At 41.3% G+C, this 24693-nt stretch overlaps 3 protein-coding genes across 5 annotated transcripts in view; all 3 read left to right on the top strand.

The window, feature by feature from the left end:
- The window catches only part of prickle3 (prickle homolog 3), a 31899-nt gene extending 27741 nt beyond the window's left edge, over positions 1 to 4158 (top strand). For all 3 annotated transcript variants that reach the window (XM_033628239.2, XM_078169831.1, XM_033628240.2), the window contains one exon: positions 903 to 4158. In XM_033628239.2, the coding sequence (XP_033484130.2) occupies positions 903 to 1363 (461 nt within the window). In that variant the 3' untranslated portion in view covers positions 1364 to 4158. The remainder of the gene's footprint in view (positions 1 to 902) is intronic.
- A 237-nt stretch (positions 4159 to 4395) lies between these two features.
- Positions 4396 to 10094, top strand: fam110a (family with sequence similarity 110 member A). The gene is made up of 2 exons (XM_033628097.2): positions 4396 to 4549; positions 7975 to 10094. Exon 2 carries the CDS (start codon positions 8135 to 8137, stop codon positions 9395 to 9397), a length of 1263 nt encoding a protein of 420 aa, XP_033483988.1. The 5' UTR covers positions 4396 to 4549; positions 7975 to 8134; the 3' UTR covers positions 9398 to 10094.
- Positions 10095 to 12874: 2780 nt separating this feature from the next.
- Positions 12875 to 22906, top strand: mfsd2al2 (major facilitator superfamily domain containing 2a-like 2). The gene is made up of 13 exons (XM_033628096.2): positions 12875 to 12982; positions 13085 to 13209; positions 13322 to 13454; positions 14363 to 14441; positions 14620 to 14786; positions 17466 to 17556; positions 17776 to 17897; positions 18000 to 18083; positions 18233 to 18316; positions 18406 to 18518; positions 18760 to 18903; positions 18991 to 19155; positions 20874 to 22906. Exons 1-13 carry the CDS (start codon positions 12926 to 12928, stop codon positions 21262 to 21264), a joined length of 1755 nt encoding a protein of 584 aa, XP_033483987.2. The 5' UTR covers positions 12875 to 12925; the 3' UTR covers positions 21265 to 22906.
- The last annotated feature ends 1787 nt before the right edge of the window (positions 22907 to 24693 follow it).

Raw genomic sequence — 24693 nt, 5'->3', positions numbered from 1 at the left:
AAGCACCTTAGAGATTGGCTCCCTTTTACTTATCTGACCTTTAAACTCCCCACACCCCACCCAGGTCACTCAGGTTTTCTGACTAGTCACTTATGGTCATCCCTCAAGCTCGGCAGAAACTCAGGGGCAACCGCGCCCTCTCAGTCTCAGGCCCCAGTCTGCCCCATTGCATAAGACAAGGGTGTCCAAACTTTTTTGAGTGGGGGCCAGTTCAATGGTATGAAAAAACCTGGGGACCAGCTGCTTCTCACATTATAGGGGATATTAAAATAATCACATACAAATTTAACAAACACAACAGTTTCATCGTCCGTTGAAAAAGTATTCAGCTTTCCTTCGTTCCTGAAAGCAGTGGTCCTCACTGTCGACTTAACGCTTCTTTCTTCCTTTGTTTGTTTATCATCTCTATAAAAACACACTAGTTCTGCCCACGTAGTTCCTACTTGCTGCTTGACAACAAACTGATTTATAGTCCTGCCATGAGTGGAAAAACTGGAGAAAAAAAATGCAGAGTAAACTTGCTTGATTAACCAATATTGTAAAGCAGGTCACATATAGTGTATTTTGAAAGACAAGCCACAGGTCATTTAAAATCTGTCTGAGCCGGGCTGGACTTTGGACGTGTCTGATATAAGATTTTCCCCCTCTACTGAGTCACTCAGCTCAAGACCCACCTTTTTTCTTTAGCTTTTAAATACACATTAATTGCTGTGACTAATTTGCCTTCTATAATGGTTGTTTACTAGTTCTGCCTGGTATTATTTGTATTTTGTTGTCTGCTCTCTTGACCTGTTTTTGTGCTTCATACATTTGTAGAACTTGTGTTGTTGTTTAATGACTTCGAAAGAGGAGAATATTAACTGAAAGAAATTAATTCTTTGACAATGTCTGTTTCCACCCAGATGGATCCTCTTACCACCAGCGTAGCCTGCGGCGAGGGTGGAGCCGTTGCCGTATCCCCTCCGACCCCATTCTCCACCCGGGAGCAGAGGGGCGCTCCCGACGCTCGCGGTCCGACCGTCCTCGGCTGGACACCCTGGACTGGAGAGGCGAGAAAGACAGGGACAGCCGGGGCTCCGCCAACACCTCCTCACTGACCCTCCAGCTGGGCCACTACAAACACGAAGACTCCTGCTCCACGTGCTCTTCATCCTCAGACTCAGAAGAAGAGGGCTTCTTCCTGGGACAGCCTATTCCTCTTCCTCCGCAGCTCAGGAAGCAGCAACCTGAGGCGAGCAAAGACAGAGAGGAGGAGGAGGAGAGGGAGGTGCAGAGAGACAGGGGACTGAGGGGCAGCATACGGCGGAGGAGAGCTCACAGCCTTGGTGCAAAGGACAAAGATAAAAACTGTGCTATCTCCTAACCCCCAACATCAAAACATAGCATGCTATTTTCTAAATTATGGTGCACAAGAAGAACTGATGGTCCTTCATTACTCTGGTATTCAAGCTGTTTATCAGTTTCATGATGGTGACATAGAGTTCAACACACAGCCATTGTTCCTGACACACTACAGCAACAGAAGCACAATGAACCTCAGAGAAGTCACTACGTTTAGCTTCACGGTATTGACATGTTACAGTGTAAAAATGTGAGTGTATGAACCGTGTGAATAAGTGATGAATGTGGAGTGATTATTGTTGTAACATCCAAACGAGGACTCACACCTGTGTCGCAGTTTATTTGAACACAACCTGCCGTGACCCTGAAGTGAAAGGCTCTTTAACATCACCTTGATTTACATATGCAAACTTTCAGTAGCATGTATGACCAGGAACTGACAGCTCATTCCTCCATCGTGGTTTGGAACAGGAATATTAAATATATCTTATGTTTAACTCCACTGTAACCATCTTTATGTGCTCTTATGTGCAATTTTTATACAGCTGTAATATATTACAGTTATGAAAACTGAATGGCCAAAATATTACTGTCAAAGTATCACACAGAGGAAAATATGAGTACATTTTTAGAGGTTAAAGGGACAGTTCACCCCAAAATCAAAAATATATATTTTCACTCTTGTAGTGCTGTTTATCAGTCTAGATTGTTTTGGTGTGAGTTGCCGAATGTTGGAGATATCAGCCGTAGAGATGTCTGCCTTCTCTCCAATATAATGGAACTAGATGGCACTTGGCTTGTTGTGTTCAGAGTGCCAAAAAAAAACATTTGAAAATCTTTCTACTGAACTACACCCGCCAGCCTTATCCCCATGCAGAAAGAAGCATGTGTCTACTCATGGACAAGAGGCTCATGACAGCGTGAGATGAAAACATAATTGGTGTCCTTGGCTGAGCTGTAACTTTAGCTCAGTAGTGCTAGGTAAGGTAGCAGTAGATGCACGCTTCCTCCTGTGCAGTGATACAGTTGGCGGGTGTAGTTGGGTAGAAAGAAAATAGTTCCTGCATGAAACTGCTCACAACAAGGTCTGTGGATTTATCTTGAGTAACTGGGTCATGATTTCTGGAAAGAGACATTGATGTTGAGTTTTCAAAATGTATTTTGGTGCTTGTGACAGCAGGGCTGCAAATAACGATCTTTTTTTAAATTTTAATTTTAATTTTTTTTTTTTTATATATATATATACTTTATTAATCCCCGAGGGGAAATTCAATTTTTTTTTTCACTCTGTTTGTCAATTACACACAGGTCCGAACACACACATGCACAAACTGGACCTATACATGCACTAAGTGGAGAGATGTCAGAGTGGGCTGCCCATGACAGGCGCTCCGAGCGGGTGGGGGGTTTGTTGCCTTGCTCAGGGGCACCTCAGCAGTGCCCAGGAGGTGAACTGGCACCTCTCCAGCTACCAGTCCACGCTCCATATTTTTTTGGTCCGGACGGGGACTTGAACAGGCGACCTTCAGTTCCCAACCCAAGTCCCTATGGAGTGAGCTACTGCCGATTAATCTGTTGATTATTTTCTCAATTAATCGATTAGTTGTTTGGTTTATAAAGTGTCAGAAAATGGTGAAAAATGTCTATCAGTGTTTCCCAAATTCCAAGATGATGTCCTCAAATGTCTTGTTTCATCCACAGCCCAAAGATATTCAGTTTACTGTCATATAAGAGTAAAGAAACCAGAAAATGTTCACACAAAAGTAGCTGGAATCTGAGGATTTGGACATTTTTTCTTTAAAAAATTACACAAACTGATGAATTGATTAGTTGCCAATTGAATAAATAGTTGACACCTAATTGATGAATCATTGCAGCTCTACCTGAAAGTGCGAGATCTAAACATCAATGGCGTCCTCCTCAGCTGAGCTGTAATGTTAGCTAGCTCAGTGGTGTTAGGTGAGCTAGCAGGAGATGCACGCTTCCCTTAGTGCAGTGATAGAGTTAGCGGGTATAGTTCAGAAGAAAGAAAATATTTCCTACATGAAACTGCTCACAACAAGATCATTGGATTATCTTGAGTGACCAGGGGTCTCATTTATGCTTACATTGCATACGTATTTAACGAGGCCTGAAAGAGCCGTTTGCCACTTCCCACGGAAAAGTTGGGATCTATAAAAACAGACTTGATGGGAGAAACTTTGACCCATGCTTACGAATACTTTGGGGACGTGAAAGTGGTGACACAGATGGTGAAGTGGAAGCCTGATTGTAGATTTTTTTAAATATTTTTTGATGCATGCTGTTTTTGGCTTTTGTTCCTACGTATATTTTTAATATGGATCACACTACACACTGTTTTATAAATTAGACCCTTGGTCATGATTCCTAGTAAGAGACATTGCTGTTGAGCTTTTCAAATGTGTTTTCTAGCGTTTTGAGCACCACAAGCTGAGTGCCATCTAGTTTTATTATATTGGAGAGAAGGCAGATATCTCCAACACTCGATAGCACCAAAACAGTGTAGACTGATAAATAGCATGACAGGTAAGAGTAAAAAATATGTGTTTTGATTTTGGGGTGAACTTTACCTTTAATTTTGTTTCTGTGTCCAAACAAAATACTGCAACATTTGTATATATTCATGTCTTTAATCAAAAAACACTTGTATGACTTTAAGGTCATTTATTTTTATATCCTTGGTGTAGGTCGCTGTTCTTTTTTGTTTTATTTCGGGCAAAAAGAAAAGATTAGAACTTCTGTTTCTCTGACTTTGTGAGACAACTTTACGTTGACATTAAATTTGTCTAAACTGTTTGTCTTGCTGTGTACTTCTTTACCTCCACACTTTACACATAACTCAACATCCAACCTTTGACCAGCTGTAAGTGTGTCAGCAGTGCAGATCAACTATGATACCAGCAAACAGAAAGTCCTTATCACATAACCAGCAGCATGTAACAATAGCAGGGTCACGTGACTAAAGAGAAGTTGGTTTGTATCCTTGTTGGCGACAGATTGGACCAATCAGGAGGAAGGGGTGGGCTCAGGAGGCGCACACATGAGTTGTCAAACAGGTTTGTCTTGAGCTGGTTAGTCCTCACCAACGCTTTCACACAGATTCACCTCAGCAGGACATCACTGTGTGTACGCTGGACTCAAACTAGAAACCCAGGAAGGGTTCAGGAGATCAGCAGGGACTGTCAAGGTGAGTTTTCTGTAGAAATACCAGACTGTAAGATAAAACTCAGCAGCTAACCCACACCTTCATACAGGCAAAGCTGAGCTTGTCAGGACAAGACTTGGTGGAGGCCTTGAGTACATGTGGGACATTTTTTCTGTTGTTTACCTGCCTCTCTTTGTGTCTCTGTGTCATCAGTCTTCCTGCTTCGCTCCATGTTTGTCATTTACCTTCAGTGGCTCAACTTGCTGGCACTTGACCCAGAAACTTTAAATTAGTGGCTCTATTTTGGCTTGTCTGACTCAACTCTTGACATTCCTCTGTGCTTTGTCACACACCAGCCTGTTGCCTTTTAACCATATATATCACACTGCTGGGTGTCCTCACTGGTGGTGCACTTTGTTTTTGTGAAGTAGGGGAGACTTCAGGTAAAGATTGGAGATACAGAAAGTCTCACGGCTCTATCAGCAGGAGTTTGGCCCGGCTCAGACTGGAATGGCAAATATGTGGAGAATGTGACTGGCCGATGCCGACTATTTCAAACGCACATGGTATCTTAAGTGTATACTAGTGCTTGCATTCACCAAGTTCATTATTATGGACTCCAACACAGTTTGAGGCTTAAAGGGTAACATTGGTATTTATTTCTAAACCTGGGCCCATTTTCCCATGTTTGATGTCTATAAGTGACTAATAGAATCAACTAATTTTGAAATGACTTCAGTATGGGGCGAAAGCACAGCAGCTGGCAGCAGCCAAACAGACTGCAATCTAACCACTCAGGGCATTTGTGCTACGCCAATTTACGTCCATTAAAAGTGGTTGTTTTTGCCACTGACAAGCTCAGAGATAGACCTTTTTCTTAAAAGTAAGATTCTTTTTGTTCAACCAGAAACTGTGCCAAAATCTCTATTGGCAAACTCACCAGACTCCATTTAAATAAACATGATTTGTAGCATGTGTAGAGCCAGCATATTTATATATCTAAAGCTGCTTCCCCACTGGACAAAAAAACCAAAACACTAAAACCTGCTAACATCTGGCTGTTGTCTTCATTGGTGAAGGTTACAGTCAGCATTCACTCACAGGGCAGTTGACTCCTGTAGTCACCAGGTGACCAGGAAGTGCGCTGGGCTCTGAAGCCTTTTTTTGTAGTTGCCTAACCGTAGTACTGCAAGTTCCGGGTTCCATTACATGACGCCCCCTGTCCCAGAAAGACTTTATCCCATTGACTGACATTATGAAAGAGATGCGTGAATAAAATCTTTGAGCGAAATGACTTATTCCACGATCGTGATTTGATCCATTCGGTCTGATAACACTTTGAAAGTCAAGAAGAGCTGCGTGATTAAATCATTTTGTCACCATTCAAGTTAGCGGAGCTCTAAACTGGAAGTTACCCATTCAGCTAGTGGAAGTTAGCCGCTCTGTCACACTTGGCTGGCGTAAGTCTCTAGTGCGTATGCTCTATGGGCTGCACAGTGCGGAAGTAGGTCCAGTAATCTTAGGATCATCCTGCTACTTCTACACTCGCCAGTTAAACCATTATGGCTTCATGCACCACTGAGCAACTCTCATAGGAATGTACGGGGCCCTGCTTTCAATGCTGTATCCAGTTCTCATAATACATCCATGGTAGTCATGTCTCAAGTTCCGATGATTCCGATGGTGGCCGCACAAATTTTAGCCCTTTGCTGGTGCAATGCAATGACGGGCAGCCAAAAAATACCATCCGTCTCTGTCCAAGCAGTGCTCATTAAAAAAGGTGGTCAGCTTTAAGTTTGAAGGACAGACTGAATTACTAAGAGATGTAAAACATAAGTAACCACCTCCAGGCCTCCATGCGGCTTTCTGCTGTTTACTAGAGACATCCATCGCTGCAGACACATTCTGTTTGTGGCCTTACACACACCCTGACAAACCGCACTCACCACCAGTATGAGACACACCCATCAATGCAATGGTTATCTGAACCCTGCTACAACACAAAGTTGTAGTAAACAAAAATGGGGCCAAACAATGGAGTAAACAACTTTATCGAGATGTAACCCTGACCCTATCCTCAACTGTAGCTCTTTTAACCTGACGCGTCATAGCTAGCTAAATGCCAACTTAGGAATGGTGGGCAAGTCATCTATCTGCTGCAGCTATACCTCCTCACTTTACTAAGCTGTTTTCTGGCCCGTCCATGATGCTGAATGCAACATACCAGAGAAGAAAAAGAGAAAGGTATACTCGTCGACTGCAGAGCTGAGTACACGGCTCTGGTACACTTACAGTGGGAAAATAGTCTATCGCCTTTTTTTAACGGGTTTTCCAGTGTTTAAAAAGCTTGCATACACTTGATCCTTAAAACTGGGTGAATTTAAAGAATTATTTCAACCAAACTAGAGCTGGTGAGTGTTAGAACAGTGGAAAAATTAACCAAGATGGGTTTTGTGAGGTTTTTATTTATTTATTTATTTATTTATTTATTCGTCGACTTTGAATGAAGTGTCTTTTACGATGATAAAATTATTGTATATTTAATTAGCGTCTGATGGGTTTGGCGATAGCGATTTCAAGGCTGTTCCCGGTTAAAGATAAAGAATGGTAGCCTTTAACCAAAAGGTCTATCACCGTAGGGATCCTTTCTATAACTTAAAATAATAATGTGAACCTGTCAGTGGTAAAAACAAACACTTAGTGGACATACATTCACGGTGCACAGTTGCCCGTTAACATACATTTGAGCTTGTTTCCTTGCTGCCCTCTCACTCATTACTGGACAAATTCCAAAAACTGTTGTCTCCATATGTCACTTAGACACGAAAACATGGGAAAACCAGGTTGAAAAATACCAAAGTTGCCCTTTAACACTGGACACAAACAGAGATGCTTAGTTCAGCCTCTTTGTTGTGACTTTACTTAACCTACAGCGGCTGGTAGTTGATGAAGTAGCCCGCTACAAACCCTGGCAACTGGCTGCTTTATTTAAAGATGAGGAGCCATTGTTCCCATAGCAGCTGTTGGTGTGTGTGTGATCTGCTCTGTATTGCCTCCAGACAATAGCTTGTTGACAGCTGTCCTGATGCACCTCCCCGACACACACACACACACTTGTGCCACTCTTTTCACAGGCCTTCTACTGACTGAAAATGAAGTGTCAGTTTTATTGTGTATGTGTCTGCGGAGAGATGGATGACTGAGTGTAATTGTTCAGATCCGTCGGTGCCAGCAGCCAATGAACTTGTAAGATGGAGACGGCTTCAAGCGGGTGATTGGCTGCGGTTTTAAAGACAGGGGAGGGTTTATGGGTGTAGGTGTCTTTGTGGGGTTGGCTGCATCCTGTGTGTGTTAGAGTCTTAAAAGTGTCTGAAGAAGACGCTTGTAAGGTAAATGTTTTATTGGTTGTTAATCTGAGTTCTGTATTGAGTTGTCTGCCTCCTGAGTGACGTGTCTCTCTTCCACAGGACATCCAAATGTCTGGAGTTCAACTGAGATGCTGAGCTTACGTCTCTTGGAGCTGATCATGAGGCAGCACACAGGAGATTTATTTCAAGGTGAGAAGAAAAGGCTGTGAGAAAAAAGTTGTAAACAGGAAGTGCACAAGGACAGGTACGACTTACAACCATGCCTTGGGAAACTCAACACCCAGCGAGGCAGCCGGCGAGGACTGCTGCAGCTGCTACGCCCCCTCGCTTGCGGCCCAAGGGTCCAGTGGGGCCAGACTTTTACCAGCAATTCAAGACAGCAGCAGGCAGACCGAAGCAGAGTGCGGTGGAGAGGCTGGAAGCAGACAAGGCTAAATATGTCAAGAGTCAGGTGGCTCTTTCTAAACAGCAGCCGGTCAGACCTCCTGAAGTGCGGAAACCTCTTCTGAACCCCAGCACGGCTCTGCGGCCCACCAGGAAGATACTGACCCAAACAAAACCGAAGCAGGAGGGTGTCCAGCTGGACTTGGAGCATCTGAGTAACCTGATAAGTGGTGTGAATGATTCAGTGACTGTGAACTCAGGGGACAGTGACACTCCTGATGGTGCTGTCACTTCACACAGCTCTCCTCGCCCCACACCTTTGGGGGCGCCACAGAAAAAGGAGAGACCGTGTCCTCCTCCTCGTCCTGACTGGTCCAGTCCAGCTAAGGTGAGATTAAAAGCCTCTGGACCTGCCCGAGTAGAGAGTCCCGGGTCTCCTGGAGGTCCAGCTGCAGGGACTGTACGCAGAGTGGACGTCATGCCTCAGGCCAGCCCTGCGAGAACGCCCTGCAGACCACCTCAGTACATGCGACAGCCCCTTCAGCCGATACCTCTTCACCCCCAGTTTCCACTCCGCCCAGCAACTTCACACCTGCATCTCTTCCACACCAGAACTACACCGCGCCCTTCTCCTCTGAAACCTGTCGTTGCTGCACCTAAACCCGACGAACTTCCCTCCAGTCCAGCTGAACCTCCTGTCCCTTCTTCACCTGCCTCCAACCTCCCTGTTTTCCCTCCTCCCTCCCCAGCGATCACCCGTTTGTCCTCCACCAGCTCCAGGAAGCGCCCCTCTCTGACCCGCTCTAAATCAGACATGAGTGACCGCTGCTCCCGAGCCGGGACGGAGCTGGAGCGCTTTTTCAACCTGTGTGGTTTGGACCCTGCAGACCTGCACCAGCTGACTGGATCTAGTTCTGACATTGTTTCCATGGCCCGTTTCCGTAGTGTGAGCGCTCCAGGGTCTGAGTGTGCAGGCTCTGGTAAAGAGGGTGAGGATGACGATGAGGAGGATGCTGGCAACGCTGCAGAGCGGGTTCCCTACGGTGTTTCTGTCATTGAGAGAAATGCAAGAGTGATTAAATGGCTGTATGGACTCCGTCAGGCCAAAGACAATGTAACTAAGAGCACCAATTTATAGGACGGTGTTAAAGGAATACTCCACCTACAACATGACAAACGTTTTTGTCACAGGCCTCCATGTAAAATGGCGAACATATTGATTCACTGATTGGTTAAGGACACATGTAACAACAGCAAAACTATGTCCCTGAACTGTTCGCTGAACGTGAAAGTTACCTGTGCTCTCTTCAAGGTCAGACGCATTTGGGAAGTACCGAGCATATGACTGGATAAATCAGACTTGGATTACACTGCAGGAGTTGTGTGAGAGTTTATAAAGAGAGGTTAAATTTTGCTGTTGTTAAACGTGTTTAAGTCTTCTTCATGAAGTCAAGGCATGACTTTAACCTATAAGATTTAAAACTCAAGTAAAAATTCCAGTGTCAATACTGCAAAAACACACAGTGATTAAACTGACAGTAAGCTGAGTTATATGACACGATGGAGGCCATAATTCATTTTTTTTTTTTGGCTCCCTTGTTTTTTTGTTTTTTTTTTGATTCTTTTTTATTTTTACTTGACAAAATGTTTATTTGACCAAACATTTTTGTTGTTGAGAAACAGGAAGGGTTATTTTTACTCTGAAAGTCTTTAATTTTCTTGTTATTTTGACTTGAAATGTTCTCTTTTGTGTTTTTCATAAATGGGATGTGGAAGTTTCATCTCTGGTCATGATCACGTTAATGAACGGCATTAAAGGTTGAATGATGAAAGCATCTTGTTTGGTACTCAGTGAGTTTATATTACAGGGATACATGTATTTCCTCAGAGGGAACAGAACACATGGTGTTTATATGTAATCACAGGTCCATATTATAAGCCTGCATAAACGTCATTAACTTGTGGAATTGCTTTGAGATTATTCTTCTTTTTGTTGATCTTGTGTCAGGCAGGAAGAACAGGATCAGCAGGCTTCATTTGATGGAGGAAAGTTTCACTGCTGTTCCACAAGAGGTCAGAACAGACCGTACTGACGATCAGTGCAGGAATATCTGTGATTTCTTTCTGATAGTCCACTGAAAACTGTGATCTCTTTTCCTACAACACAACACACACACAAAGACACAGATACACATATGGATAGAAAAAATAGGTAAAAAAAATACATAAAAACATAATAAAAAAACACAGCAGTGAAATGACAAGCAGTCTTGTCCCAGGACTACTATAGAGAGCTGTTACTACAGTAGATATGCATATGATAGTAGTGCAAATGTGTGGTTGACAGTGCAGGTGAATATTGAAATAAATACAAAAGTAAAGAGGGTGTACATATCTAAAGGAAATGTAAATGCAAATTTTGCATGGTTAACATTATCAGTAACTGAGAAACAGTCCAGCAAACTAAAGACATGAGTGTTGAGTGAGTTCAGTCCGTTCCAACCTGCCATGTTCAAGAAACCAGTTTGAGATGATGTGAGCTTTGTGACATGGTGCGTTACCCTGTTGGAAGTAGCCATCAGAAGATGGGTACACTGTGGTCATAAAGGGATGGACACGGTCAGCAGCAATACTCAGGTAGGCTGTGGTGTTTAAACCATGCTCAGTTGGTACGAAGGGGCCCAAAGTGTGCCAAGAAAATCTCCCCCACACCATTACACCACCACCAGCCTGAACCGTTGATACAAGGCAGGATGGATCCATGCTTTCATGTTGCTTACACCAAATTCTGACCCTACCATCTGACTTGATGAAATACTCAGACCAGCCCGTCTGGCACCAACAACCATGCCATGTTCGGTGTCACTTAAATCACCTGTCTTCCTCATTCTGATGCTCATTTGAACTTCAGCAAGTCGTCTTGATCATGTCTGCATGCCTAAATGCATTGAGTTGCTGCCAAGTGATTGGATGATTAGCTATTTGTGTTAACGAGCAGTTGAACAGGTGTACCTAATAAAGTGGCCTGTGAGTGTACATAATAATAATGAGTTAAACAGCCAGTTCATTCATTCATACTGTGAATACGAGCATATGGGCTGGATAACAGCTCCTCCCTTTTAAAGACATAAAGAAGTTGTTCAACCAGATATCAGTGTCAAACAGGTGGGACAGAGCACAAGTGTGTGTTTGTGTGTGGAGAGAGCTACTGTTGTGGGATACATGCAGTGGAAAATTGTAATTGAATGTTGGCATGTGGCGTGATTCCTCCTGACTTCAAAGGATGAGCTGTCTTAAGAATTTTACAACTCAAGTCCAGACATTTAGGAATCGGTTATTAACACAGGCTGCAGATAGAAACTCACACAGTGACGGTCAGCAGAGGGTAAGTAATCAAATTAAATATTTCTCTCTCTGCTTTTGTATTTATATTAAAAACAGGACAGTAAAATAATCATATTTTCAGGGCAGATTTTTTAGGAGCAGTTTGTAATATTTCAGCTAGTTTTTATTTCATGTCATGTTCTTTCTCTCAGATGTGACCCACAGATGATTGTGTTGTCCTTTCCTGGAATGTTTTGATGCCTTTTTTGTCAAAGTAGTACTTAATAGAATTAAATGGTAAATGCACTGCACTTGAATAGCACTTTTCTAATCTTTCGACCATTCAAAGCAGTTTTACGCTACATGTCACATTCACTCATTCACACACACGTTCACACACTGATGGTTGTGGCTACCTGCTGGCTACTCAGTAACCATTTACATGCACTCGCATACCAATGGAACAGCCATTGGGAGCAGTTTAGGGTTGCATACCTTGCCTAAGGATACGTTGACACATGGGCTGGAGAAGCTAGGGATCGAACCACTGATCTTTTGATTAATGAACGACCCATTCTTCCCTATGAGCCACAGCCGCCCCTAACTGCTAATGGATGGTGTCACTGGGACCTTGGTTGCCGAGTGGTCAAAGCACATGCCACATTACGATAATATTGTGAATTCAATTCCAGCTTTGGGACTTTAATTGCATGTCATACTCCTCTATCTCCCCGTTTCCAATCTTTGCTGCCATCTGTCAAATACAGCCAAAAATACTCCAAAAAAATCTTTAAAAAAAGGCGATGATGTCTTTCCATTCAGAATGAGAATCCCACCCACACTGAGGGGGCTCCATCCACAATGGAAATACAGAAACACAAAGTGAGCTGGGTTGAGCCGAATCATTCAGTGGAAATGAGGCATCTGACTGACAGAAACCACCCAACATGCCATGCCCAGTTTGTAACAAGATTCTTTTTGTTGTATTTGTTCCCATCTCCGTTTACACCATAAATGAGCCGACACAAGAGAACCAGATTTCTCTCCAAGAAGATCTGAATAGAAGAAATTTCATTTGAATTCTGATTTTTAAATGTTGTTCAGCCCACACTTTTACAGTGTGAAAACTAAAGAGAAGTGTGTGAACAGAGCTGTTGGCAGAAGTGCATCAAAACAGTGAGAAAAACTGTACAAACACAAAATCAGGTAAATGTTTGAAGAGACTATTTAATAGACGACAGAAATATTCCCTGTTGGTTCTTCTCTTTGGTCTTCTCAGGGGTCGGAGGGGATTCCTCTGGCCAGGAAGGTGTGTTATGCTGTGGGTGGGGTCCCAAATCAGATGACCACAGTGGCTATCGGTGTTTCCCTGCAGATATTCCTTCTGGATGTTGTGCAGGTATGTGTTAATGCTGCCTTACAAACATGACCACTGATCTGTATTTGTTACTACACCAACCTAACTGGATTTCAAGATAAAGTATCTCAGTTTATTTCACAGATGCAGGCCTCCTATGTCTCCATGATTCTGTTTGTGAGTCGGGCCTGGGATGCTGTGACCGACCCTCTGGTTGGATATCTGGTTGGTTGCAGTCACTGGACACCCATCGGCAAACTCACTCCATGGTTGGTTGGTTGGTGGAGGGCAGGCGCATGTTTAACACACTTCATATTGAATTAGGCTGCGATTCATCCCCCGGCGCCGTGTTCAACAGAGCCAACAATGTTTATCCCACAGGCTGGTTCTCTCCACTCCATTTGGTATCCTCTTCTATCTGCTGCTGTGGTTTGTGCCACAAGGATCGATGTCTCAGGCTCTCAGCGTGCTGTGGTTCCTCACAGTGGCCTGCCTGTTTGAGACCCTCATGAGTGTAAGTGTTGCAGGCACTTCCTCCTTTCTGGTACACTGTTCTGTGTCTGGTACACTTAAAATCTCAATCCCCTCTTTTTTACCATCAGATTACAAATTATAACGAAATTTACAAAAATAACCAAATACTTGAACACCCATCAGCGTGATAAGAACTACTCAAAATAACAGAAACCATCTTTGGGAAAAATTTATTTGATGCATACTTGAAGTTTTTAGTTTGGCCCATGTCCCAACAAGAAGGGGGCAGGGTTTATGACCTGTACTGCAGCCAGCCACCAATCAAGTTTTGGCTTCACTTGAGGTGCTTTCATGTCGTCCATCTTTATATACAGTCTTTAAATATCTGTGGAGAGCCGGTCCTCATCCATGGAGATCACCATGTTGCACCACCATTTTTCTACAGTAGCCCTAAATGGTCAAATCCATCACGGGTTTTAGATAGAGCCATTTGTATTTTTGTGTCTGTAGTTCGCACTGAGCACTGAAGGAATTCCAACCAGGAGAAGTTTCAGCTGGTGGGAATCTGCAATCAGTACTGCTAGTAACCACTAAATCCCCCTAAATCTAACACACTGTTCCTTAAAAACGATCTCCGCCATAAATAGTTACATCAATAAAATGTTGCTTATACCTTATTGGTGCTTTTAGTTTCGTAAAAAAATAAAAAATTTGAGTACTTTTGCTTGTAGCCATTTCTTAGTCATCTATCCACCATCTTGTGCTTCGGGATACTTTTGCCCTCTTCATCTTCCTCATGTCACCATGGTGACAGAATTTCATACTTGTCTTGTGGCACTGTTGCCGCTGCCATTTTGCTCCAAGCTGTGTCACCATGGCTACAGAGTTTCACACTGCTCATGTGCTGTTGGTGCTGGTGTCATATTTTCCCATGTTGTCCATTAACAGTGCTACAACATTCCTTACCTCTCACTCAACATGTTCCTGGGGGGAGATCACAGAGACAGAGACTCTGCCACGGCCTACAGTAAGAGCACAGATACTCACAATCGCCTCTGATCGTTGTTCCCAGGTCGAACAAATGTAGAGGAGGATTTCCCTCTGATTCAACACATATCTTACGTCTTGGATTGTACATTTACTCAGTCGGAATAATTCTTCCTTCACTGCACTCATTGTCTCTCTTATCTGTCCATCTTTGACAGGGATGAGTATAGAGATGGTGGCCATGCTGTTAGCTTCTGTAATGCAGGGTCAAGTTGTAGCTGTTTACAACACAGAGAAGCAGGAGGCCTGTCAACATCTGGACCAGGCTCATGAAACAACACCTGAAAGCACATCGTCACCACAGACTGCACCACTTCAGGAAACGGTGGATAAAATGTGAACATAAAAGTTGTCACTCCGGCAGAGATAACGCTCATATTTCTTTAGCAGCCCAGCAGCATTGCTTCGGCATTGTGCTCACTCAGTCCCAGGGGTATCTCGTTACCCTGTAATTAAGTGCTCCTAGCTTAAGGTAGGCTTTGTTGTTCATAAACCAAGTGTTGTGTGTTCATCTTATTGTCTCTGTGTTCTCAGTGTTGAGAGCGAACAGATTGGATTTAATGGAGAGTTAGATAAACCTGAAGTGTATTTGCAAAAATAAAGCATTACAGTGAATTTAAACTAGGTAGGTAATCAAGGGGATTTATGTCAGACTAAAGGCATATTTTGTCATATTTCACATACCTGCCAAGAGTTAGATGAGAAGATGACTTTCATATTTGTCCATGGAATAAAGCTAGTGCCAGGAAATAGGTAGTTTAGCCTAGAATAGAAACTGGAGAAACTGGTCAGTAACAAAATCCATCTAGCAGCACCGGCTCGAAGGCTCACTTTTTAACACATTATATTATTAAAATTATTATTATATTTGACTGTTACAAAAACTGAGTGCTGGTGGGCTGATTGTTGCTTACAAAGTCAGGTTAGCTGCTTCCGCCCAGTTTAATGCTAATAAGCTACCCGCTGGAGCCAGTGACAGTTATCCTAGCCTAGCATAAAAACTAGAGTAGCTAGCTAGCCTGGCTCTGCCTTTTGCTAACAAAATCCACTATGAAAACTTGTAAAGCTCACTGATTAACACAATATATTACTTAACATAATTCATATTAGATTAGCACAAAAACCGAGTGCCAATAAGCTAATTATGTTACCTACACACTGTATCAGGCTAGCTGCTTTACCAAGTTCATATGCTAATAATAAGCTAACTGCTCGAGCCAGTGACCGTTATCTTAGCCTAGCATAAAAACTAGATAAACCAGCTAACCTGGCTCTGACCATTGGTAACAAAATCCGCCTAGCAGCACTTCTGAAGCTCATAAATTAACTCATAATATCATATAGAAAAATGATTATTTAATTTGTACAAAAACAGAGCATCAGTGGGCTAATTTTGTTATCTTTAAACCGAGTCAGACTAGCTGCGTCCGCCAAGTTTGCTATGCTAATAAGCTAACCGCTGGAACCAGTGGCATTTATATTGGCATAGCCTAAAACTATAGGAACAAGCTAACCTGGCTCTGCACGTTTGTAACAAAATCTGCCTATCAGCACCTAATTAACACTTTATACTATTTAGAATAATTATTAATTAATTTGTGCAAAAAACGAGCACTGATAGGCTAATTTTGTCATATATACACCAAGTCAGGCTAGCTGCTATCTTTATGCTAATAAACTAACTGCTGGATCCAGTATGGACCCAGCATATAAACTTAAGGAACTAGCTAGCTTGCTCTGTCCAGTGGTAACAAAACCTCTAATGCTCACTAATTACTCTAATTTTATTATTTGATATCAATTATATTTATTTCATAGGCCTACAAAAAGCAGTGTTACTGGGTTAATTTTGCCACCCAACAAACCGAGTCAGGGTGCTTCTCCCTAGTTTTAATGCTAACAAGCTAACCATCATTAGCTTTAGTCCATATTTTATGCTAGCTAATGAATTTATGAGAGTGGTATCAGTCCTCTAATCTCAATCTCGGCAAGAAAGCAAATATTTTTGTATATTTAATGATGATTAATAATCATGAAAAAGTTGATAATGATGCTATAAATCATTACTTTAAGTGGAATGACTTGACACGATCTAATGCTAAAGTAATCCAAAAAATATCACATAGCTAACGTTTACAGATTAAGTCAAGTCACTTATTTATATAGCACATTTAAAAACAGCAGGAGTTGAATCAAACTCCTTTCCAGATGAAGTAGTTTGTTTACACAGGTTTACATGATTAAATAAGTAAAAGGTATGTAATGCAATAAAAACAGTAACAGAGAAGGCAGGACTAAAATTAAAAGGCTTAAACAACTCACATCATAAAAGCACGAGCAAGTAAAGAAGAGAATAAAAAAACTGGTAAGAGTTAAAGAGTTAGTGTTAAAAAGGTAAGCCTTAGGCTGAACTAAAATTGTCAGGGGTGGATGACTTAAAGTGGGACGGGAGCCTGGGAGCGGCAACAAAACTCTTGGTCACCTTTGGTTTTGCAGCATGAGTGAGGGACTAATAATAGTTGTTGTGAGGATGACCTCAGTGACCTAAAGGGAAAAGAATGAAATTCGCAAATTGGTAATGTATTTAAGGCAATTAAAACAAATACCAGGATTTTAAAATCAAATCTGTATTTCACTCGTAACCAATGCAAGTGAGGAGGAACAGGAGTGATGTGTTGTGGTTTCTTTGTTCCAGTTAAAGTTGGAAAGGTTAGAAAGGGTGGAGTGGGGCAGCCATAAATACATACAATGAATTATGTTAATCAAGCCAAGAGGTGATAAAAGCATGAATAACTGTTTCCAGGTCCCAATTGGATAAAAAAAAAAAAGCTTTAAATTGGCTAGAATTCCAAGCTGATAAAAACACTTAGCACTAGTAACACTTTATAAGATCTGTTTACATGTGTTTGCATGCCTCTGGGCATGTGTTTGTTGGCAACATAATATTGTGCTTTATTTATCTTTAATTGTTTGTTGTGTGTATCCCCTCCACCCCACCCTCCAGCAAAAGGCTTTCCTGACCTCAGCTCTGGTCATGGGTGCCTTGTTTTTCCTCTGTAGCCTGGTTCTATTCCTCGGGGTGAAGGAGCAGCGGGGTGAGTCATTCACAAGTGGCCAGTAGTCAATGCTCAAATACTATGAATAAAACATATTTCTGTAGTTCGGCTGCTTGACTGTGTTCCATTACTCCATCCAATATAAAGCAAATGAGAGCCTTACCCTTTAACTAAAGTTCATCAGTAATGTGAGTTGAGTATATTATTTCTGACATTTTACTCCCCTTCCCTGACATCTAATTTTGGTTTTATTTGCAGCCCCTCTCTGCTCTGATGACAAAGTGCGACCATCCTATCTGACCTCGCTGAAGATGCTGATATGTCACGTTCCCTACCAGCGGCTGGTGCTTGGCTTTGTCTTCAGTGTACTTGCATTTCAGGTGCCGAACTTGGTTTTGTGCTTTTAAAAATCATGCATTTATGTAAAAGTTATCAAAGCATAATGTATGTTTACTTCTTGTCCCATGTCTCTTTCATCTCAGATGTCCTTGGCTAATTTTGCACTTTTCTGCAGCCATGCAGCTGGACTGGGAGCCCAGTTCCAGCACCTCCTACTGGTTCTACTGGTAAAATGCATCTAACTATAATCACGCACTCTGCTCTCCAAGATGTTTATATATGCAACATTTCAGTCTTCTAATGATTCCACAAAGTGCATGACTAAAAGACAAGACGCATTTTGAATGTCAAATAAATGATCTCAATATTTCCACAGGCCTCTGCCTCAGTAGCAGTTCCCCTGTGGCAAACAGTTCTCCTGAGAATAGGGAAAAAGGCCACAGTTTTCATCGGATTATCAGTAAGATAAAAATAATCTAAATGATAACAGCTGTTTTCCACACTTTCAATCTTCCTCCTGCCTGTGAGGCCTGATTATGTCTCTCCCAGCTCTTCATCCCGGCAGTGATTATAGTCGCCTGTGTTCCCAGTAACCTGCCAGTGTTCATGATAATGTGCGTTCTGATAGGATTCAGCGTGGCAACCATATTCTTGCTACCCTGGTGAGTCAGCTCCCAGCGAGGACACACAGTTCTTAAACCTTTCCAAGACTGCCTGTCAGATCTAATCAGCATCAGAACTCTGTGTTGTGCACATGAATCATTCACATCGCCTCTACCTGACCCTGGATGCTGATGAATATTCTAGTGATGATCTGTTTTGTTGACTCAACAGTTCTCCTTATCTAAAATGACATGGTGGTTTTGATATGTGATATGTCGTCTTGTTCTGTATCTGCTACAGGTCCATGCTCCCAGATGTGGTGGACGACTTTGCCGTGAGACATCCGTCCTGCAAAGACCTGGAACCCCTGTTTTTCTCCTGTTATGCCTTCTGCAGTAAGCTGGCAGGAGGCCTGTCTGTTGGCATCTCAACCATGACATTACAGTGAGTCATTCTTCCGTCCAGTCACTTTAGATGTTATGGGTCGTACATCTGTTGATCCGTCACATTTTGTTTTCTCCTCGTCTGCAGGTTTGTGGGCTTCAGAGCCGGTGCATGTAACCATGGTGACGGAGTGGTGACGGCTCTGATTGTGCTGTTCTCACCAGTTCCCATCACACTTCTGCTGATAGGGATGGTGTTTTTTCGCTTCTACTCTATCAATGAGAGGCAATGTTTGCAGCTGACCACAGTTCAGTAAGTGATTTTATGGGTGAATTATCCCCTGAAGGGATGAAACCATAAATAGTTCCTGACATGTCATCTTTAAAGTGTCTATTATGGGGATTTTTACTATAAAATCAAGTGAAATAACGCTGTGAAAACAATGTGACCATTTGAAACGTGTCTCAGAAAATCCAACTGTACACTACCTGCTTAGCTCCAAACAGTCAGACAGACACAGTTAGAGACTAGTTGGTGAACATGGTGGAGAATTTAACAGCTGAAGAGCCAGATATTTTTCTCCCGGGTTGGTGGAGACCAAAAGCAGAGCTAAAACAGAGCGAATATTGGACTTAGATTCATCAGGTGTCCAGAAACACAACTCTGAATGACAGAAAATTTGTGTTGTCTGTGCCCGTTGAATGTGTAAATAAGTTTATTACCGTATATTCACTTAAAAGGTGATAATATGTCAGTATTGTGTTCACAACTTGTGCCTGCTGCCCCCAAGTGGCAGATTGGAGTTCACACTTAAAGGTCTAGATAATAGCAACGTGGTCATATCAAGTGGTGAAGTTGTTTTCCATAGTTTTGAATTATTCTTTTTTGTATATGTTAGCACTGCTACTTTGCTACAAGTCAACTGCATATTAGAGAAATTGTTTGACATTTTAAAAAATATCCTTAATGTCTTTTTTGCCAAGAGTTAGAGTGATGCAACAGTCATATCTGTAGGTGAACTGAAGCTACAACTTGGAGCTGGTTAGCATAGCTGAGCATAAAGAATGGGAACGGGGGAAGCATCTAGCCTTACTCTGTCCAAAGTTCAAAAATATCCCTAGGGCAACTCAAAACTGTTAAATATCTGTTCTGAAATAGCAGCTGAATGATAGCGGTTGGTCTAATTAATCTTCATTCAGCATATAGACCGAATCACCGTGATGTCACGCTAACAACAACAATCACTTCAGGTAGACAACAGGCTATTGATTTTAACTGCAGGAATATCAACTGGCAAACTTGTTTGTTTCTGTTGTCATTCTCAGCTGTAACTAAGATATATTCTTAAACACGGTGGTTCAACCTATCTGATGTTTGTCCTGTACTGTACGGGGTTGCTTTGCTAGCATTTTTGATAAACCAAATGTACCGCTTCAGAAGCTCAGCAATGTACTGCTGTGGACAGGGGCCACAGTAAAATGTATTTCAGCCACCTAAAAAATCTATCTAACTTTAAGTTAATGCTTTCTTTGGAGTGTTTTTTTTCCACTTTACCTTACACACTAACTGATGGAGGCAGCCAAGGACCAGCAACTCCCATGTTCTGTGAGGTAAAATCACTGTTTTTGTCAGTGGACTCTGGTGGCTTTGAGATAAACACAGCGTACACTTAAGCTGATATTGGCTTTAAGGTGGCTAAATACTAACCCATTGAGGCAGAGTTTGCTCAGCAACATTTCATTTGATGTATGTGACACATCTACCAAGATGTTGTAAGTGGATATTGTGATTTGGTCTAGATGCAAAGATTGTTCTCACTCCCTCATAATTAATAATATAGGTCTTTAGGGACATTGACCCTAACCCTGCAACACAACTTCCTAATAAATTATGTGAATTATCAAAGCACAATTTTCAAAAATGTTACAAAATTAATCAGATCACTGTATATGTAAGCAATAGCAAATTTATAGTAACATATATGCATGTTTTTTATGGCAGTAATTTTTCTCTTTTTAATCTTCATCTAGCCCTGAAGCTACATCATCCTCATCAGACCAAAGAGAAAGCGCAGAGCAGCCATCAGTTCTGCAGCAGCCCTGTGATGGTGCGACATCAACTTCACTCTATAACACAAAGACTGACACATTGTACAGGTCACATTCCTCACCAGGTTCTTACAGTGATAAAAAAAGCTCAGTCAAGTCATCTTCCCTTTCAAATATATCAAAGAGCCACTCTGGAGAATACAGCAGGCCGAAATCAGTTATACAGTCAAATGTAAATCCTCAGTGTTATAAACAGAGACTCAGCCCACACCAGCAATCAGGACCAAAGAAAGTGGGCAGAAATGTTCCTGAGAGTGATCCTGGGTCTTTCTCCAGCAGGTCAAATGTTAGATCCAAAGTGTCATGGGTATAGTCAGATACCTTAAAGGTCCACTGTGTAAGATCTAGGGGGATTTAGTGGCATCTAGTGGTGAGGATTGCAGATTGCAACCAGCTTAAACTTCTCCTTATTAGAATTCCTTCAGTGTTCATTGTTCAGGAGATTTTTACCGGGAGCCGAATTATGTGCAGAGGTTTCTTCCTCTCCAAAACAAACAGATTGGGTGATTTAAACCAGTGCAAACACTGACTAAAGCAGTATCGTGGTACAAATCAGTGTTTCTCCTACACTGTTCGGCATGTTGCAGATGGGCTGCTAGCCTAGCTCCTGCAAATATGTGCTCACATTTTATTTGATCCAAATGTTCAGGAGGTTTTTGCCATGAGTTGAATTATCAGCAGAGTTCTCCTCCTTTTCAAAACAAACTGACCCTGTGATGTAAAATGGGAAAATTCTGAATAAAGCATTTTAGGTTTGAAACCAGTGTTTCACTTGGTCAAGCACCATGGGGTCCAGATTTCTCCTTAGTCATTAGTTAAAGGTCCACACAGTTTTATATATTCAGTGTCATGTCTTGTCTGCAGACTTAATATGAATACAACCAGCAGCCGGCTAGCTTAGCTTCGCATAAAGAATGGGAACAGGAAAACAGCTCGCCTGGCTCTGTCCAAAGGAAATGAAATCCACCTACCAACATGTCTAAAGTTAGCTAATAACATGTTATATCTTGTTTGTTTAATCTGTACAAAAGCCAACGTATAGAATCAATAAGTTATTGGTGCTTATTGTCACAAGCACAGAAAGCCCTGCACACTGTGACACAATCCCAACACAGTCCTCTGAGCATTTAAGAACTGCCTTGCTTGTGCTAAAATTATCCTCTAGGGGGGAAAAGGTCTCATGACTGAGACTATAGTGGCAAAATGATGAGTCACCTTCCAAAACCAGTCTTATCAAGGCACTTTTCATCTCCCTTTTCTGACATTTGAAATGAATTCTGGTGGATTTAAAGGAAATGTTACTTCATGCTACAAATCAAAAAAATATTTTGTCCTAACCCATAATTATACCTGCATGTAGTGTGAGATTCATGTTAACTTACTTTATCTGAATTGATATTTGCTGTTACAGTTTGGACCAAATCACAGACATCCTGCCCTCTTTCAACTGACTCTAAAAATGAACAGCTGTGTCCTTATCCTAAGTACTTATCTCAGTATTAAGGATTATATTTCTCGAATGCTGATTGGTTGAATATGGTGAGAAAAAATAAAAACAGATTGGGCCTTCAAATTTTTACTCTCTGTCATAAAGTGTCCTCTAAATAATCTACATGAATATTCGCTACAGTATTTTTAAAGTTATAAAGAAAGTAAATTGCCTCACGTACTGTATGGACAGTCTCATCTTTCAATTGTTCTGCTTAAATTTTATTTTATTGTTTGTTTCTACAATGTTCTCTAAACAGTTGTTTATTTTGGAGAGGAGGATTTTGTTGTTTTTATGATTTATGCTGACTTTTTTTAAATTATAATAGCTTGTAAATTGTAAGTAGGGCACAGTTATCAGTGTTTGCAACACGTGCTTGAAGGTTGCACAAATGAATCTTTTTTGAGCAAATACTCTTGTAATTTTGTTATGTTTATACTCACACTCCTCTTCAACATTTCTGCATCTGTGCTTTGTCAAATAAATAATGTTTGCCAGTTGTCATTCATTGGTACATTTTTATCAGCTGTCATCAAACAGGAAGCAACACAGTCTAAAAATCACTGGCCATCCCAAATACTTGTGTCCCAATACAATACCCAGTACAGACCTGATGCATTACTTGTCCATCATTTTCACAGTGCAAAAACACAGTGGTTAAGCCATGTAGCCTACTGAAGGTTATCAGACATGTGCAGCCAGTGGGCCAGTCATTAAAAACAAATGCTCTGCAGTCAAACAATGTTCAAACTCACAGAACTTTATATAAAATTATAGGGAATAAACAAATTGAATGAACTGATAGCATTTCACTGGAATCATATTCTTATGATGTCGTGACAAATAAATTGACTGATTGGTAGATAGTGGTGACCCCCAGAAGCTCCTAAAAACATCACATATTGACATGAAGACCACTTTTCATTTGTTTACATTTATTTACAGTACTTGTATTTATATTTTATGTTATTGCACTTTGTTATCACACTTTAGCCTGTTTGTACCTTGTCTTGTATCTCGTTCTGACAGTAGCTGTTTTTGTAATTGTTTGCATGTTCCTTTGTTTATTCTTTTGTTTTGACCAGAGAAACACAGTTTAGTTCTTCCAGTCCAGTGGTCTTCAACCAGGGGTCTGGAGACCCCCAGGGGTCATTAGAGGAGTCCCAGGGGTTTCCCAGAAAATTGGGGAATAGTTCATTTTCACTTTTTAATTAATGAGATAAATGAACCTGACGTGAGTAAGAGTCATAATAGTGATTATTCTGATCATACCCAGTGATGGCAGTGTTGGAAGTCAGCAAAAATTGGTATTGGCATTTTTTTCATGGGCGCAACCCAAAAACTCAGCTCTGCTGCTCATCCCACAAAAGCATGTTCCTTACAAATGTGGTACCATTTAAAAGGGAAATAAACAGGCTTTCCAACCAGGGTATGAAATTAACAAAATATTTGGGGGCAATTTTGGCCCCCACGGTCTAAAAAATGGGGGCATTTTCAAAATGTTTGGGGCCATCAGAAAATTGTAATTATGTTCTAACAATAAGCACATGAAAAGCAAAACCAACTAAGATAGTGTCTTCACTCTTCAGTAGAAACCACTATAAATGAAATAAATAATGGGTTACATAAAGTTATGGTTGCAAAATATCACTCAGATTTCCTACAATTCAACCAGTTTAAATGTGATGATTTAACCATTAATCTACTGATAGCAGTACTAATGTTTCACCACATTACAGTTACTTTTACTGTTAAAAAGGCCAAATTACTATAAATTCCTTAGATGCAATCCTGGAAGTAAGTTAATTTAAAATTTAACATTCATTCTACCTTAATTTTTCATTAATTTGTCATTGTGTAGACACAAATCACCCAAGAAATGGTTAATTTATACTTATGGTACAGCAAAGCCCCCTCCCCTTCTCTGTCAGATTACTCTTATGTAATCAGTGCAATCTCGTTGATTATGTCTGGAAAATGAGTTGTAGACGTGACGGTAAATTAATTTAATTAAAATAAAATTATACTTTAATGTCAGATTGTAATACTGTTAAAAATATAAATACATATAGTTGTTTAGAAAACTTGGGGGCAATTTTGGCCCCCGGAACATGGCTTTTGGGGGCATTCTTGGATAAATTGCGGGCCAAATGGCCCATGGCCCTTGCTAATTTCTGACACTGTTTCCAACGGTATAAGATTTATTGCCAAGATGCATTGTTAGAACAAATACATAATCTACCAAACACAAAT

Source organism: Epinephelus lanceolatus, chromosome 8 (genome assembly GCF_041903045.1).
Source record: "Epinephelus lanceolatus isolate andai-2023 chromosome 8, ASM4190304v1, whole genome shotgun sequence".
NCBI classification, from domain to species: domain Eukaryota; kingdom Metazoa; phylum Chordata; class Actinopteri; order Perciformes; family Serranidae; genus Epinephelus; species Epinephelus lanceolatus.
This window is presented reverse-complemented; position numbering and strand designations above follow the sequence as displayed.